Source organism: Sparus aurata, chromosome 23, assembly GCF_900880675.1.
Source record: "Sparus aurata chromosome 23, fSpaAur1.1, whole genome shotgun sequence".
In the NCBI taxonomy this organism is placed as follows: domain Eukaryota; kingdom Metazoa; phylum Chordata; class Actinopteri; order Spariformes; family Sparidae; genus Sparus; species Sparus aurata.
This window is the reverse complement of record NC_044209.1, coordinates 17,982,826-17,995,397: the sequence shown is the minus strand read 5'-3', so window position 1 is coordinate 17,995,397 and position 12,572 is coordinate 17,982,826. Positions and strand designations below refer to the sequence as shown.

General features: G+C 40.4%; 1 protein-coding gene across 4 annotated transcripts in view; it reads left to right on the top strand.

Annotated features, from left to right (window-relative positions):
- The window catches only part of cyth1a (cytohesin 1a), a 45,230-nt gene that overhangs the window by 11,674 nt on the left and 20,984 nt on the right, over positions 1–12,572 (top strand). The window contains exon 1 of one of the 4 annotated variants that reach the window (XM_030407427.1): positions 4,536–4,803. The exons of 2 other annotated variants lie outside the window; for them this stretch is intronic. In XM_030407427.1, the coding sequence (XP_030263287.1) occupies positions 4,776–4,803 (28 nt within the window). In that variant the 5' untranslated portion in view covers positions 4,536–4,775. Of the gene's footprint in view, positions 1–4,535; positions 4,804–11,707; positions 11,955–12,572 lie in introns of those variants that run through there. One more of the 4 variants, XM_030407429.1, reaches the window with a different exon arrangement.

Genomic DNA, 12,572 nt, shown 5'->3' with positions numbered 1-12,572 from the left:
AAATGTGTATCCAGGTATCATTTATGGAACCCGCTTATAGCAAGACACGATCCCAATCTCCACACTCACAGACCGACAGAGCTTGATGTGAGTTTCGGGTTTAGGGCAGTCCCACGGAGACAAAAACCAAAAACGGAACAGAAAATGTCGAAATCAGGACCTAAGATCTGACGTCTTCTCCTGGAACTTAAATCACACAGTTTATTTAATGTGTTGCTACTTGTGTCTACGTGCACTCCTGTCTTTTGTTTTTAATATATATATATATTGCATTGGGATTAGGCCTGACTTCCCCCCTCGTGTCCTTTCTGCTCTCTGCAGGTAGAGCTGTAATTACTGCAGATGATCAGCAGGGGTCACTCTAAGTATCTCTTCTCATCAGATGGTTAAACAGCATTTTCTCACACAATGTGATAAAACGGAGCCTTGTGGTTTCAGGAAATGAGCCTCCATGTGTACAGCCTTGCGATAAAGGGTCATTCCCTGATTTTACACATCAAGATCAGTTTCAGAACTGTTACCGGAATAAACGTTGGCACATCTCTGCAAACCACTGATATATTGAAACTTTACATCCTGCTTAAGAATATCTACTGGTTTCATACTCACAAATGTTGAAATGCAGTCTTGAACTGCTGCTGCTGGGCAGTCAGTCTTCTTGCCAGCAATGAAAAGGCCTTGTCATAAATTTGAGCCATTGGGTTTGAAAGACCTGTGTACATGGGAGATCTAACAGAGAAACTTTAAGGATTCATTTTTGGAAGTGTGGGATCCAGTGTTTTGGGGGCTCAGTGTAAATATATTGATTTAGACTTTTTTCCCCAACGATATTGCTGGAATATCTCATTCAAAGCTGAATCTTTTACGTTTCATGTACATGTGCAAAAAATCACCGGCCTTGCTGTTTGAAGTCAGTAGAGTTCATGGATCGAAGGTCAGCCAGTACACAGAGTAAGCCGTTGTTCCTTTCGAACATGCAAACCAGGATCTCTTGGCTCGGTCACTGGCAACAACACTAATCCACAGGCTCAACTTAGTACACTAAGACTGAGCAACAGCTATTTCATAATGTGACCGAGGCTCATGTGAGGTTGAGATGTGCTCGGATGTTAGCAAGGTGCTTTCAGCCTATGCAGATTTAGCCGCTTATAGAGAGAGATCACATACAGCTGGAAAGTTGTCAAAAGAAGCTCTGTCTTTATTTTTCTAATCATTCATTCATAGCAGACCGAGCAGATTCACGTCCCTGTGGAACAAGACAAGGGCAAAGTAGAAATTGAATGTGTCAGTTATTCAATCCAGGCTAATATTCCTGCCAAGAATACCTGCAAGGTCTATATATATATATATATTTTTTTTTTTTACTTTATATGTCATAAAGGTGTTGCATATGGAGGACTCAAACTGACAAAAGTCTAAAGTAAATTTAAAAAAAATGTCTCAGTAAAATTATGTGAATAAAATACAACAAAACTTCTGTATTTATTAACATTTGTATCAATTCCCATATTCATTTATGTTCCCATTTCATTTCCCCTTCCATTTATGTTGTTATTCATTTTAAAGTTGTATTCATTTATGTTTTTATTTCTGTAATATTTTTTAAATTAAATTATTTTTAAATTCATTATTAAAATGGTCAAATAACATTTTAAAAATGTAATTAATACACAATTCAATAAATACAGAAGCAGCCTTCTTATTTGTGTTGCATTTAAAGGCATATTTACTTATTAATTGATCCATTAATGTATTTTCCATTCTGGCAGTTTCAGTCCTCCGTACTGACATGTATATTTTTGTCAAATTTGAGCCATCACCCATCACCTTAAATCATCAGTTCCTGTTATTCTCTGAAAATGGGAAAAAAATTGAACCAAAACTTGATGAATCAAATCAAGCAGCGATGCACGAATAAAGCAGAAGGAGACATTTGAGGAATTTCAGCTGCGTCTTTTCACATGGAGGAACAAAACCCTCTTGACATTTCATAACCCTACACTGTTTTAATGTTTGCATTAACGTCACGGTCATCCCAGAATCGGCTCTACACGTCTTTATGTAGATCAGGAAGTTGCAGACAACAGGGTGTTGATTTTCATCTGATGAGCTTTTCATCTGAAGGTCAAAACGGCTCTCTGGTTTCACTTCTTCGGGGTTATTTAGCAAAGATTTACGGCAGCGCTCTGGGGAATGGATGAACTCGAAACAATGAATTGAAACTCTGTGTGAGGAGGCTTCGCTCCACAAAGGCTGCATTGTCAGTTGTTGAGTTCGGGCAGCACAACTGCGGTATTCATGGGGCCACAGCTTGAAGACGAGACCCTTGAATGAAGTGCCCATGCAGACTCAGGCTTTTCAAGAGCCTGTTCATGTCATGATGATTTTACTCTCTGAGCCAATGGGGTCTCGAAATCCCTTTTTTCAGTCTCAGTTCCTGCGATTGGCACAATTAAACCTGCATGCCTGCAAGTTTAATTGTTCCGAGTGCAGGAATGAAGACTAAAAAGGAGAGGAGGTGGAGGAGGTGTTTCTCTTTTGGCCTCTATCATTGGTAGCGAGAGCAGCATTCCTGTCTTTGGCCCTGCTGGGCTCATCAACAGGCAGGGACAGGCTCGGCCCAGCACAGGTGCTACACAAACAGCAGGCTGATTTATTTATGTCTAACACGGTGGATGAGAGAGTTTTACAGTTTTCCCTTAAAATATGCAGCCTTGCTGGAACAAAGAGAACCCCCGTCATATGCATCTTTGATCACAGGCGGCATAAAATATGAACATAGTGCTTGTTGTATGGGGCCAGGATGAAACATGAAAGTGCTAAATCAGAAACGAAAATATTGGTGTGATCTGACAGGCGACCACGAAAGTCAAAAAAAGCTTTAGGATGATCTTTCAAACCGTCTACATGTTATTCTAAGTGTAAATAAGTAAAAAAAAAAAGTCCAGCAGATCATACCACGGATGTGTGAATACGTGATTTAACAGGTGGGTGAAAGTCTCCTCTCTGCCACAGACAGGTGTTGTTGCTATTTTGTTTGTATCTGTGGTAAAAGTCTGCTCCCTCTCTCCCTCTCTCTCTCTGTGTCTCTCTGCGGATGTGGTGAATCAAACACAGCAACAAACGCATCATCAGCACAGAAGCGAAAAAGTGCTGTAACTGTGTGTGTGTGTGTGTGTGTCAATCACTCACTCCCTGCCCCCACTCTGCCCTATGTGTGTGTTGTGTGTGTGTGCGTGCCTGTGCGTGTGTGTGAGAGGGCGCCCTAGGCAACAGGGTGAAAAAAACGCAGGAGGCCAACGCGTCACTGCTGCACCTTCATCCTGCACGACGTAAAGTTTACAGAAACAGGAGGCTGGTACCGGATATGTGGCATCTCTTCTTTAAAAATAAAAGCCCAAAATAATAATCATACGGTTGCCCTTGTAATAGCTACTTTCTAACAGCTATTGTTAGTAAGTATCTAAAGTCGCAGCAGATGTTTATACTGTTATAAATGGTAAAGTACATCTATCAACGTTATGCCAACTGCTCATCAGGAGTAACCTTGGGGTTCAGTATCTTGCTCAAGGATACTTAAACATGCAGCTGGCGGAAGCCGGGGATTTGAACCAGCGACCTCCTGATTACTAGAGGAAGGTTATTATTATGTGTTAACATAGGCCTGTAGTACACACATGTTTCTGTTATGGAGGCAACTGTTGCTGGAATATACACCACTCAAAATTAGGATTATTGGATTATTTGTGTTTCCATGATTGTTTATAATTATTTTGCTGGTGTTTTGTGAAAATAATGCTAAACATTTAATTTGACTTTTATTGCATATCATGCACATGCATATATGCACTCATATCCCAATATTCCTATCCAGTTTTGCATTTGCCTCCTCTGCAAATTTGAAAAATAGCTTTTGATTAAAAAAAAAATAGATAAATAAACATAGGTCCACTGGTTTACAAGAAATATAAGCCTATGATAAGACACACTGCATATATGCATGTGGATAGAAACACTAATGTGTACAGTGCATTTGCTGTAATATTCCAAATATGATGCAATGCTTCTACAGTAATGGATATTGTTTCAAATACATGCCAGGTAAGTTGAAGACGCTCGCAGTCACGCGCCCGAGTTCAACATTTAATTACCACTGTGCAGCTGCAAGAGGAGATTTTATTTAATGTATCACAGCTTTATAATCTGCATGGGGTTTACCTAGCTAAACATTATGACCACATGTGCTGAATCATCACCAAATGATAAAATCAGTTGCAACTTTCTGGAGGTGGAAGAGATTTAATTGCATCCTAAAATGTCTTGATGTAAATGGACAACCTAGTTAACAAACTAATAAAGCATAGTAGTAGTAGTAGTAGTAGTAGTAGTAATTCAAATTAATGTTTATAGCAGCCATATTTCCCAGCAGTAGTAGTCTTATCCGCTTACGTGCCTAGTGGAGCGTGCAGAGTTTTATTGTGAAAGTCGTGGCCGGAAGCTGGTGTATGTCCCCCAGCAGCCGTTGACAGAGAGCCGCGCGGTGTAAAGAAGACTGGCTTGTTAAAGTCCTCCGTCTCCTCAAACCACTCCCTTGAGCTGTCGACGGAGGCACCCTTCACTCACCGGAGCCACCATTCCTCGAGTGTATTTGTAAAGTCGTCTGAGAACTGTTTAAACAAATCATATATTTATATTAACTCGTATCTGCTCGAGGTTTTGACGCTCGGACGCCGCTCGAAAAGTTTTTGTACTCGGACCTGCCGGGCGGAGACAGCATGGTGTTAAAATCAGAAGACGGCGTAGGTGAGTGGAATTCACGAAGAAAAGGCGTTTTTAAATCGTCGACATGTCGTTTAAATGTCTTCTCAGGAGTGTTTTTTGGGGGTTTAACAAAGTGTGTGTGAGCTGTTAACACGGGCAAGCTAGCCCGGAACTGTGAGGTTGTGTTCACGGGAGAAGTTTTCTGTCGTAAATCCAAGTAGAGCCAAATGCGTGTGTTTGTCTCTCTCTCTCTCTCTCTGTGTGTGTGTGTGTGTGGCCTTGTTTACAGTGTTTACCCTGCCTGTTTGTATCATCACAGTTGAACTGGACTCACTGAGTGTACTTCTTGCATATTTTATAAACCCCCAGTGGTTTCTATAAATACTAAACGTTACATTCCTTTGCTGAGAAAACACATGAAGAAATGCACAACTTAAACTAATAGTGATATTGTTATGTAAAAGGGGGCTAAGTAGTTTTGGAGACGAAATTCAAACTCAGACTTTAGATGTTTACAATATTAATGAGGTAATAATACAAACTCAGGGATATTTATTTATTCCTTAACTGAATTAAAAAGTTACTCTCAGAGGAAATTAAGGTCCCCGGAACACTGTTTGAAGCTAGTGGCAGGGTCCGCCACATATAAACAAACTTGTTGTCCTTTAAGTCAGTTTGTTTATTCAGTTTATTCAGTCATAAAAGCAAAGGGAGTTTGTTTATTTAGTTTGTATAGGCAAAAAATATAAAGTCTTCCCCAAAAGAACAGAGTGCATCTTTAAATACACTACTGGGAATTGGTTATATTGGATATGGGTGGAAATATGGATTTGCCTGGCTAACAATAAAGGTCAAACAAAAAAAATAAAACGAAATTTCAGATATGTCACAGAATAAACAAGTTATATCAAAGTAAAATATCCCTAACTGATATTGAGTACTGTTTTTGTCATGCTGCAGACACATCAATATTTGTGGGTTTCAATTTTAGCAGCTGACTGTGAAGCTGTTGTGTCTTAACCATGTTTAAAATGCTAAACATTAATGCTTGGCCCTTCTTGCAGGACACACTTCACCGGCTTTATATATTAGAGGAAACATCCTCAGTGTCGTTTTTCAGCTACCAGCAGCAACAGGTGCGACAGCAGACAGTCACTCCTCCAGTGTCAGCCTGAAAGAAACAAAACACTGCTGTTATTCATATTCTTTGTCATTCTGACTTTGAGTAGGTAATCTTAGTTAGAGTCACTGTTTTATCTCCTTTCAAATGGCTTTACTTGTTTTAAATTCTATTAAAGAATAATTGTAGTTCTTTTATTCGTGGTTATTTTTTCTTTATTTTCACCACAAAGTGTGTTACCGTACAAAATAAATGAGTGCGCAGCCTTTGAAGTCATACAGAAAGCCTTTGTTGCCGAGCATGGCGCCTTCATCTCTTTGGCTCGGTTAGGCTGGCAGCATTAATTAGCACCCTTGACTTGCGTCACAATTAATCGCGTTACAGAACAGTGAACAGTCTGACTCACTGATCCTGTTATATGCTGCTGCCCCTTTGTTCTGCTGATGGAGAAGGGGAATTTACACACTATGTCTTGGCCTCGGCGGCCCCGGCTGAGCCTGGCTGGCACACAGATGCATTGTTTTCAAAGGGATGAGAGATGGGAACAGTCGATTCTCTTCGAGTCCATTTGTCTCTGCCACTTAGAGGTGGGTGGTCTGGGAAGTTAAAGTAGTTGTCACTAATGGTTCCCTAATGAGTGGCGCTGAGAGCCCTAATGGGCGCTTCAGAGCTGCGTACCCTGCCTGGCACTAAGGCCGGTGGTTTGATAATCGTCATTCTCTCCCTATAATCATATTTTAGCCTTGTTTCTGCATCGGTTGCAGCCCTCCTTATGACTCAGGAGAGTTTCATTCTGCATTCTTACTGCCATAATGCAATTGTACATGTGTATTTACTGGACGGTGCAGTTGTGTGGTGTTGAAATATAAGTCTTGTGTTTGGTAGTGCAGCAACACTCTGTAGGCTGCATTGCTGACATTTTTTGGGGCTGTATCACCAGCCAATGAATGAGGTAGACAAACAGCGGTATACAGCATTTCAACAACTGCAACCTGCCGCAGTGTTTGGCTCGATGAAGAACTGCGATCAATACATATTTTCATTGTCAGTCGGTTCTTCAACAATAAAATTACAATTTGCCTATCATTGGTTGCCAGATCCACATGTTTTGTCTTTGGAAAGTCTTAGTTTCATAAGCAGCCAACAAAATGTAAATGATTTTATAATGCAATGAATCAGAATCCCTTTTTAATCAGTAAGTAGAGGTACAGGAATTAAAAAGATTTGATAAACAAAGAAGTACACATTTTAAAAACAAAACCGTACATGCATTACATTCAACATGACCAGCATGAAAAGTAAGTGGAATAAAAGAAAGAGGAAAGGAAATCTTGCTATCGTGTAATAAAAAACAATACATTTTAGTTTATATAACAGTTAAAAAGATTTATATTGACATAATATATTGACATATTATCAACTTCTACATCTGATAGATTTATTATTGCTGTCCAGATCTTTAAAAAAAAAGTTGTTTTATTAAATTATAGAGCCAGATTATCGTTATGTATCACATCCAACAAAATAAGATTTCTTTGCCACATGCAGCATCTCTTTCCAAGTCTAAGCTTAAGCCAAAACAAGTGTTTTGAGGTTTAAGCCTCTAAAATATGGGCATTTTCGGTCCCTCTCTCTTTTATATGATTATGAGTTTGATATCTTCTGTATCAAAAAAGAAATCGGATTTGGTGTTTGCATCCCTGGTCAAAACTGTATCTCGTAGTGTTGCCTGTAAATGTTACTACATACGTTTTAAACACAGTTGACAGTGATTTGCGTGGGAGCTTTATTTGCTGTCATATGTTTACAATTTGTTCGACAACATATCCCCTGCTTTCCATAAATAGATCAACTGTTCCTGAACTTAAAAGTGTGTGAGGGAATGCAGCAGATAAGAGCTAGCCAGTCAGTCTGTCAGTCAGTAAGTCAGCACAGAGGTTTTAGTTTGGTAATAATTTACTGCCCTACCAGTCAGGAACATCTTAAGTCACACAGTTTGTCTTCATGAATCAAAATTACACTTGTTTTTTTTTTATTTATTTTTTTTACTTCTATTGCTGCCCTTTTCGTCTACTTTGCAGAGCTTAGCTTGCATCTTCTCCCCCTGCACTGATTTGAGTGAATTTCAGGTTTAGGCACGCCTGGAGTTGTTTACTTCATACAAGACAAAACTCTTGTGATCGGCCCTGTTGATAGGGCCACAAAATTCAAAATGGCGGCTGATAGGAAAGCATTTTTGAAGGAGTGTGCTGATTTGCCTCTGAAGCACAGCTCTGGTGCAGGTCAGGGTTTGGTTATGATCCTGTTGAACATGAATTGTCTGCGCAGCATTATTTCTAGAGAGCTCTCTTGTTGGTTTTCTAAGTAATTTGGCATAGATGCTGTTTGTATGGTTTTGAAAACACAAAGGATGCCTTGATAAAGAGCTGGCACCATAGAAACGTTGTCAAAGAGGTAAACAATGCGTGCTGACTGGTGTGCCGGCTTTGTTGGAGTCATTTTGCAACCCCTGGTTTTTGTGCGCTAATCAGATCAGTTGAACACAACACATCATGTTGTGACAGAGTTGAAGGATTGAAGTAATGAAGAAGGAAGAATGACTATTTTATGCCTTTCCCACAGGATGGGTGGGTTTGCCCACAGCCTTCACTTCTCCAATGAACTATAAGACGGCGCACAAACAGGAAATGAAGAGTTTGATAATATGCAAAATGAAAGTGACACCTGACAGCTTTCGCGTGGGCTGAGGTTTCCATAGAAAAACGGCAACACAGAAACAGAAATGAAGGTTTTAACAGAAGAAAAACATTTTTGCGTCTCCTAAAGCTGTCCCATCATGTGTTTTCTGGATGTACGTGTGTGGGTTTTACTGGCGGCGAGAGAGGATGTTGATAGTAGGGCAGACCCGATAAGAATCAAGGCCACCAGCATCAAGAGGACAAAGGCATGCATTGTGGGTAGAAATAGCACTTCCGCTTTTGAGGGAAAACATCGAGTAGCCTCCACATCGGCCTATCTAAACAATTAATGTTGATAATGCCAATAAAACAGATTATATAAAAAAGCTGATCTTCTGTGTTCATAATGTTGGAATGGATCTGTGTGTATGCGTGCAGCGGCAGGATGTTTATGCTGTGGAGTCGTCTGTATGTTTTCTTTACACCGAAGCTGTGTGTACGGCGTCGGGCCGAGCTATATGTTCTCCAGCTCCAGTTCCCACCCAGTCACATCCTGCAGTCCCAGCATTCCTTCACAGCAGATGTATCACAGGGAGCAGGCTGACTGTTAAATGTTTCGGGGTTGTAAATATTCTAGACAAGGCTCCAAAATATGGAATGGTTTTAATCGTTCGGAGCGTTTTTCCTCTGTGACTGTTTTGTAGCGATGGTGGCAAGGGGTCGTTTGGTATTTTTTCCACATCTGTCCCTGTTGGTCTTAGTTTCTATTCTGGTGCGATAAGTGGTTGAACCAATACTGTTCATATTTAGTAACTTGGTCATGATTAAAGGGCCACTCCACACTAAGTCCTATATTTGTTGTTTTTTTCTATATTATATTGTTCACTGTCCAGTTTTATCCAGCTGTGGGGGTAATGTTCTTTCTGTGGTGGTACACTGAATGAATTTAGATAAAAACCCTGCAGTGGTTCCCAGTCTGGCAGCTAGGAGCCCATAAGGTGTCCCCAGATAATATACAGGGTCATTAGCAAGATAATTAAAGAGATGAGGGAAAGAAATATAATTTTTTAATGTTTTTTTTATTATTATTTAAATTTTGCTATTTGAATTTTTTTGACATTACAGTAAGAAACCTATTGTGTGTGAAAATGTCCCCAAATCAAACTTATTGATGGCCTTGCAAATTCCGATGGAGTTTGACCATCCACTTGAGTCAGAATGATTTTAAAAACAGTTTATTTATGATAGTTATCTCCCTTTACCTGTTGGCCCCAGGTCAATTTTGGACTCTTCTTTAGATGTGTATTTCCACATATACATTTATCTTATTAATTACGGCGATGTATCATGATTTGACAGAGCCATGTCAAAAGCGGCTATAGCCCTGCTAACACATGGATCCCATATTGACACCAGTCACAGGAAGCTCCATCACTGTGGGACTGCAGAGTTCAGCCTGCACAGCAGAGGGCTCCAGGTTGACTCATAAAGATGCACAGACATGAGGCAAGTGCTCACGTCTGCTCTCAGCAGCAGACGGACCCGAGGCAAGCGTACACTCATGCTGTAAAAACAAGCTGTCGCAGAGGAATGCTGCGAATCTTGCACAATCCTCTGACAGGCATCATTGGCATTAGGATAACGCTCATACACTACTCAACAATACAAAAAAAGCACAGTCGTGTTCAGCAAAGACTTCATTGTTAAACTGCAGGTGATAATAATGACGGCATGACTGATTGTATGACTTATCCGGAGAGTTGACCTGGCTCAAAGTGCTGACTCATTTAACAGCTCATGCTAGAGTTTATGACTCTCTGTCTCTTTGGGATCTGACCGGATGTGTCCAAAGAAGAATTAATACTTATTTTCACCATCAAGCTCAGTGTGTTTTGTATATGTGTGTCTTTTTGCTTGACATGTCATCTCTGGAGTCTCTGAAAGGAGTTTAAGAAAATGTGATGTGCTGACTTAACCCCTTTTTAAAAATATGACACCCCCCCCCCCCCTCCCTTTTTTTTTTTTTAACAGAAGGCTCTATAAGGTCTATTATGTTTTCTCTTTTGGCCTGCTGGCTGTGGGTCGTGTGATATAGTATCATGTTTGTTTATGTTTTTGTATCATTCAGTGTTTGTTATTCCTTGTGATGCTGCTATTTAGAGCTGCATCAATTTGAGAGGAAAAGAAAAAAGGTATTTCTCTGAATCCGAGCACTTGCGTGGAAATATTTTTTGGTTTATTAGCTCCTCTCCAACAGTTAACGGGATATCTTGTTGTGGACAAATAAGTTGTTATCGTGGGGTTTGGGAAACACTGATTGCCATTTTCTGGCCAAGACCAAACAACTCATTGATTTATCAAGAAAGTAACTATGAAAACAGAGTGTTAGTTGACACTAGTGTTGTCGGAAATGTTGAAATATCCATACATATAGATTCTGAATACTTGAAACGATTTCAATAGTCATTTTCTGCAGTATCGATAAAGCAATACCAGCAGCGCTTCTTTCTGACAGTGAGTTGACACACAGGCATTATTTTTCAAATCTAAAGAGAAAAAATAAGTAGGATATTTAATGTTTACTACCGTCTTTCTGCTATTCTATGCTACTAGCAAAGAAAAATAAAAGTTGTATTTTCAGTGGCCAACCTTGGTTAATTTATCTTTTATTTGATATCTCAGATTTGATGATGAGCAGTGTTTTGTAAATTTTACCCTCGGTATCAAATGTAATTAATTTTTGATTGTATTGAAGTTAGAAATTCTAGAATCGTGACAACAGTAGTTGCAGATCCTTTCTAATCAGGGCTGAGTGTCGTACATCAATATTTTGAGGATTAAGTTCACATATTCATCTTGATTTCGTTAATTTTCATACATATTAGTTACTTTGTCAGATTTTTCCCAATTAATGTCAAATACCTGAAATATGATCTTAAAAAATGACCTTTACTGTAGATGTTGAAAGGAAGCCAGGTGGTTATTGTGATGTAGACCTGCATTTGCCTTCCTGTGTGTGTTGGTGTGTAAATAAGTGTGTGTGAGGAGGAGGAGGAGGCAGAGAAAGGAATGACCACTGGGTGGAGCCTCCATGTAAATGGTAGTGACAGCAAAAATACAGAGAGAGAGTAGAGAGAGAAAGGGAGGGAGAGGAGGAAGTGAGTAAGGCTCCTTCCCCAAATGGACTGTGTCAGTGAGCATGCTGGGAGCTGATAGCTGTGCTGTGCTGTATCTACTGTCCCTGACCGGAGGAGCGGGCTCCTTCTCTCTACCACTTTATGTCATGTGGACATCCAGCTCGCCTGTGTTGAGCCACATGGGCTGACAGAAAAAAGGGACTTCTTTTATATCAAGGAGCTCACTGGGAAGACTCTTTGGAGGATTTTTACTCACAGGTTAGCGCTTAAATTTGTGTGTCATGTGTTGTCTTGTTAATGAATCTGTTGTTTGTCATCTTTGTGGGACTGTCCAGCCCCGGCCTAACAATATTGAAGATTAAATATTTGAAGCTCAAGAACTGCTAGGATTAGGCTTATATAAAGTACTGTTGACTTTTTGCCTCGTTGTGTGTCTCTGCTGGTCCTCCCTGTCATTCTCCAGCCTGGTTTGTTGTGTTGTGGTTAAGGCTAGTGAATGGAGCTCCACAGACTGGCGCTTGAGATGATAAAGTACCGGTGCAGCAGGCCAGTGACAGGGAAATGTGCTCTGAGATATGTCTGTATGACTTGCGGGGATGGTGGATCTCTAGGATCATATATCTGATGACCACAGCCATAGAGATTTCATGTCATGGTTTCAGCAAGCTGGGACGACCAACAAGTAAATGTCGAGTAAAGCCAAGGATGCTCAGGCCGGCAGTCCCTGTGCCTGGGCCTTGTTGAGGAATGTCCTGTGAGGCCACTTCTAGACACAAAGGGAGAGCTGTGATCGTCCCACTGCTCTTCCCACTGTCTCTGTGTACTCCTGCCATTCGCCGTCCTACGCCTCCCCGGCCAAACACAGGGCTCCTTCTC